General features: G+C 41.2%; 1 protein-coding gene across 2 annotated transcripts in view; it reads left to right on the top strand.

Annotated features, from left to right (window-relative positions):
• Positions 1-4,157, top strand: part of LOC127749727 (uncharacterized) — a 128,375-nt gene that overhangs the window by 119,363 nt on the left and 4,855 nt on the right. Inside the window, exon 6 of one of the 2 annotated variants that reach the window (XM_052269125.1) lies at positions 2,954-3,238. The exons of the other annotated variant lie outside the window; for it this stretch is intronic. Within the exon in view, the coding sequence (XP_052125085.1) occupies positions 2,954-3,238 (285 nt within the window). The remainder of the gene's footprint in view (positions 1-2,953; positions 3,239-4,157) is intronic. 2 annotated transcript variants of the gene reach the window in all.

Below are 4,157 nucleotides of genomic sequence, written 5' to 3' on the forward strand. Positions count from 1 at the left end.
TGCGGGGGGGGGGGGTCAAGTAGGAAACAGGAAAACAGGAGTGGAGCATGGGACACTTCAAGTTCGTTTTAGATGGCTTAGGGCTGTTCGGTGTCGATTTTTTCAGACCGGTTTTCGTTGACGAAATATACCGATTTTTCACCGAAATATCGGTTTACGGTATTAAACCTATAACGTAAAACGAACCGATATTTTTAAGTTAACCGGTATTGTACAACAAACCGGTATTTTCCAAAATACCGAACTTTTGCGTTTTAAAACGGTATTTCAAAAAATGCGTTTTTTAAAACGTGACAAAAGGCAATCAATGGCAAGGGAAAGCGGAACAGTGCAAAAAAATCAATCTTCGGTGAAAAAACTTCCACAGTTTATTTATAGATATATGATACATACGGCGAGGCCCTACTCTCGGGCTTATGTTACTTCTTTTCAGTTAAACACATGTTGTTCATAATAATTCGGTTAAAATCGTTCAACCGGTAATTCGGTAATCACCGTATTTTCAGTGAAAAATCGGATTTTAGTTAACCGGTTTTTCACAAACAGGACACCGGTTAATCGGTGACAGCCAAAATACCAGTTAAAACCGAAAAACCGGTTCACCGGAACAACCCTAGATGGCATGGCCAGGACGCGAGTAAGGGTCTAATGTACTTTTTCGTACATATACGTGGATTTTGCACATTTATTTTTGATTTCGTGCATGAATCCGTACCGGGTGTTTCAGAGAAGAGGCGGGTTTGCCTTCCAGCTCTCACCTTAAGGCGCCATGGCCCCTTGGGTAGGCAGACCCGCCCGCACCTGCGTCTTCTCTGAATCACCTAATACGCACAAATAACGTTATTAGACCCTATGAAACATTAATTTTCCAGTTTTGGTGTAGAAGACTATACAACAAGTGGCTGCTAGGTGACTCGGAGCAATGAAGCAAGTCTGCAAGACTGAATATCACAGTGAAAATATCAGAGGGAATTTCATGTGTGGGGTCACTCAGTAAAATTGAAGATGGCATTATGGCATTATGTTTCAGAAAACCGTGTTCTTGTTGTCCACAGACTCTTTAAAAATAAAATGCTGGATGTCGCTAATAGCTGTAGAAAGGGAAAGCGGAATTCATATTTGTAAAATACTCTCACAATGGTCTTGTTTGTTTTGGTAATGTAGAAGTATTTACAAAAGTGAAGAAATGTGCTTGTCCCATGGATGTCTACTTTATTTGTAAACAGGATTATATTGCCATAGTTCGACTTGCTTACGTAAATGTTGCTTTTCAAAGTGAACATGTTGCAGTTCATCACAAACTAAAAAGTGAATAAGGCAATGATGTACATGTCGTTGATGTAAGTTCTCCGAACACAACTGTTGATGTGAACAATGTAAAATATGTTTGTGAACCAATGAATAATTTTGAACTAGAGTGATAATGAAATGTGAACAAAAACCCCTGTTCTGCTTATTTCCTCCCGCCCTCCACAGCCGAAGCAAAAATAATGAGTAAGTGGTCCAGGAAGCGAAAGAAGGGGATGAGTGCAAAACCACAAGTGTTCAGGAAACACCAAAACTGTTTTACGCTACAAATTCAAAAAAGTGCTGAACTTTTATTTTTCAGTCTCATTCTTTGAAGACTGATTGACAAAATGGCGAGAGTAGAATATTTGATATCGACCCTATCTAGATTTTAAAAATGTATCTCCCGTAAAAATTTGCGTAAAGGGAGATTAGTCGAGTTACTCCTAAAAAACCAATACTTCAATTTCTTACAAAAGGATTTATCTCATCCATCAAATGTCTCTAAATCTATATCACTCATGAGGGGTCAATTCGATTTGTCTCCTTCAAGTAAAACCTAGAGGTAAAAGGTGATAAGTCATCCTGACTCATTTTTCACGCCACTATATCTCAGGAACTATGGCACGTAGGCAAACAGTTTTTTTTTTTTTTTTTTTTTTTTTTTTAAATGTGCCGCTCCCTAGATCAAATTTAAAAACTACTTGCGGACAGACCGCCAAAAGGCCCTTATAGTCGACGCGGTAGGCAAAAGAATCCAGCATTTTGTGAAGAAAGCATAAATTTTTGCACAGTGGTACTATGGACCAAAACGAACATTTTGACCCGGAGTACCGGAAGTTCCGACCCATAGGAGCGGCTGGGGCGGGTAATTCAAATTTGAACTGTGCAAATTCCAAAAATGTCGTTTTGACGATTTCCAAGTCTGTTCTGAATGTCAAGCACGATCTAAAACATTACGTACGCACTGTTGGTGAGTGGAGGGCGACTTACTGACAACCTAAAACCACTTCTAGTCGCCCACAAACCGGAAATGGCGCGAAATTTGAATCTTTTCTAGTGTAAGAGCTGGATGTCGCGTTCAGAGCGCTATTTGTATAGACTGTGGGTACTTATCATATTGTAGGCGTTCGGTAGTCACTATTTTTACAGCATGGGTCCACTTCCGGTCTCCGGAAGTTGGAAACTGCCCGCGAAATTTGAATTCACTGTGCAAAATTTCATGCTTTCTTCACAAAATGCAGGGTCCGCCTAAAAGGTCGAGCTAACCGCGTCGACCACCCATTTGAAAGGGACGCCAAAGTCATGACGTCATTGTTTGGCGCGCGCCTATTGGTCAGAGGGAAAGTGGCCACGTTGCACAGGGGCCGGCGTGACTTCGTCGTTATGTGGGGATTATTTGACGAATGTTTCGTGAATTTTTTCTACATTTTATGACATGCAATAATACCCCGACGTCCGCCGAATGTCCGAATTTTGCCATCGCTATTTCGCGAATATTTCGTGGCGTATTGGTGATGATCAATTTCGTCGTTATCGAGCTGATATTTCCATGTTGGCAGCGCTACGAAATATCGGCGAAATATCTCTATTCAATTCAGAGGTACACGGGAACTAATCCTGCTGATGCAGCTAAGTGCTTGAGTGCTCTGTGACCATGCTACAGGGCTGCGAAAACACGAGTCGCTCGGTGCGTCTGCATGTCTCTCTCCTGGCGGCCTGCCGCCACGCCAACGCTATGTTTGGCCTGTTTCTGCCCCTGTACCTCCTAGGGCACTTTGCGCTCTCAATGCTGAGCACTGTGGTTGCCGTACGCAGCAGCGCCAGCGGTGAGGTCGACCTTCACGCCTTGTCCTGCCTGCCCTACCTGTTGGTGTTCTTTGTGCCCATGTGCATCGCAGGCCAGCGCGTGCATGACGCCAGCTACGGCCTAAAGGACAAGGCGTATGCGGTGAGAAACGCTTAATCGTTTGTTGCACTTGCCATCGTTAGCCTGTGTAAAATTTCTCGCACATCACACTCCAGGATAATAGTTTTGCTGCCCGTTCTAGTTTTTGGCCGAACGATTAGCAAAGCCCACCTCCAGTGGTGATCAAAAATTTCCGCGTCTGTCTGTCTGTGCTCAAAAAATGAAAGTCAGAATTTTCCAAAGAAAATCTGTGCACATAGTTTGGAAGAGTGGTATTCCAAAAGATTGTTGGAAATGTAATTAATTTTACGGACATTTTACTGGAAATTTCCAAACAATTTGGAAAACAGAAAGGTACGATTTTACACGAAAACAGCGTTTTAAAACAACAAAAATAACGATTTTCAAAGAAATTTAGAAATGTTTGGCAAAATTTCATAGAAATTTTCCACAATGTTTGAAATATAGTGTTTCCCAAGCTGTTTGTATTGAAACATTTCCAAACTACTTGGGCTGCAAATTTTTTCAGTTCATTGTATGGAAATTTCCATTAAATAATTTTACAGTGTGTGTGTGTGTTTGTTTGTCATCACGATAACTCGAGAACGATGTACGCTAGGTACGTAAAATTTTTGCTGTAACTTTGTAATAAAAAAGGCAAGAACTGTATAGATTTTCAGACCTCGAGCTTAATAATTGACCTGTCAAAAAATCAAAAGCAAAAAGCCCAAAATATGCCTCGCCTGCCTTCAGAAAAATATTTTTGGCGGGCGATTAGTGAAGCCCATTACTCCACTGACCGAAAAAGCTTCATTCTGTCTGTCCGCACGATAACTCGAGAAGGAATTGTAATAGCGATCTGGAAATTTCAGGGTTGGTTTAATTCATAAAAAAAGAGATCGAGCTCGAAGATGAGCATTCTAGCTTAAAAATTAATTTCAAAAAAATCAAATCTAGGTAC

The sequence above is a fragment of the Frankliniella occidentalis genome, unplaced genomic scaffold, assembly GCF_000697945.3.
Source record: "Frankliniella occidentalis isolate FOCC.00 unplaced genomic scaffold, Focc_3.1 Scaffold84, whole genome shotgun sequence".
Lineage (NCBI taxonomy): Eukaryota > Metazoa > Arthropoda > Insecta > Thysanoptera > Thripidae > Frankliniella > Frankliniella occidentalis.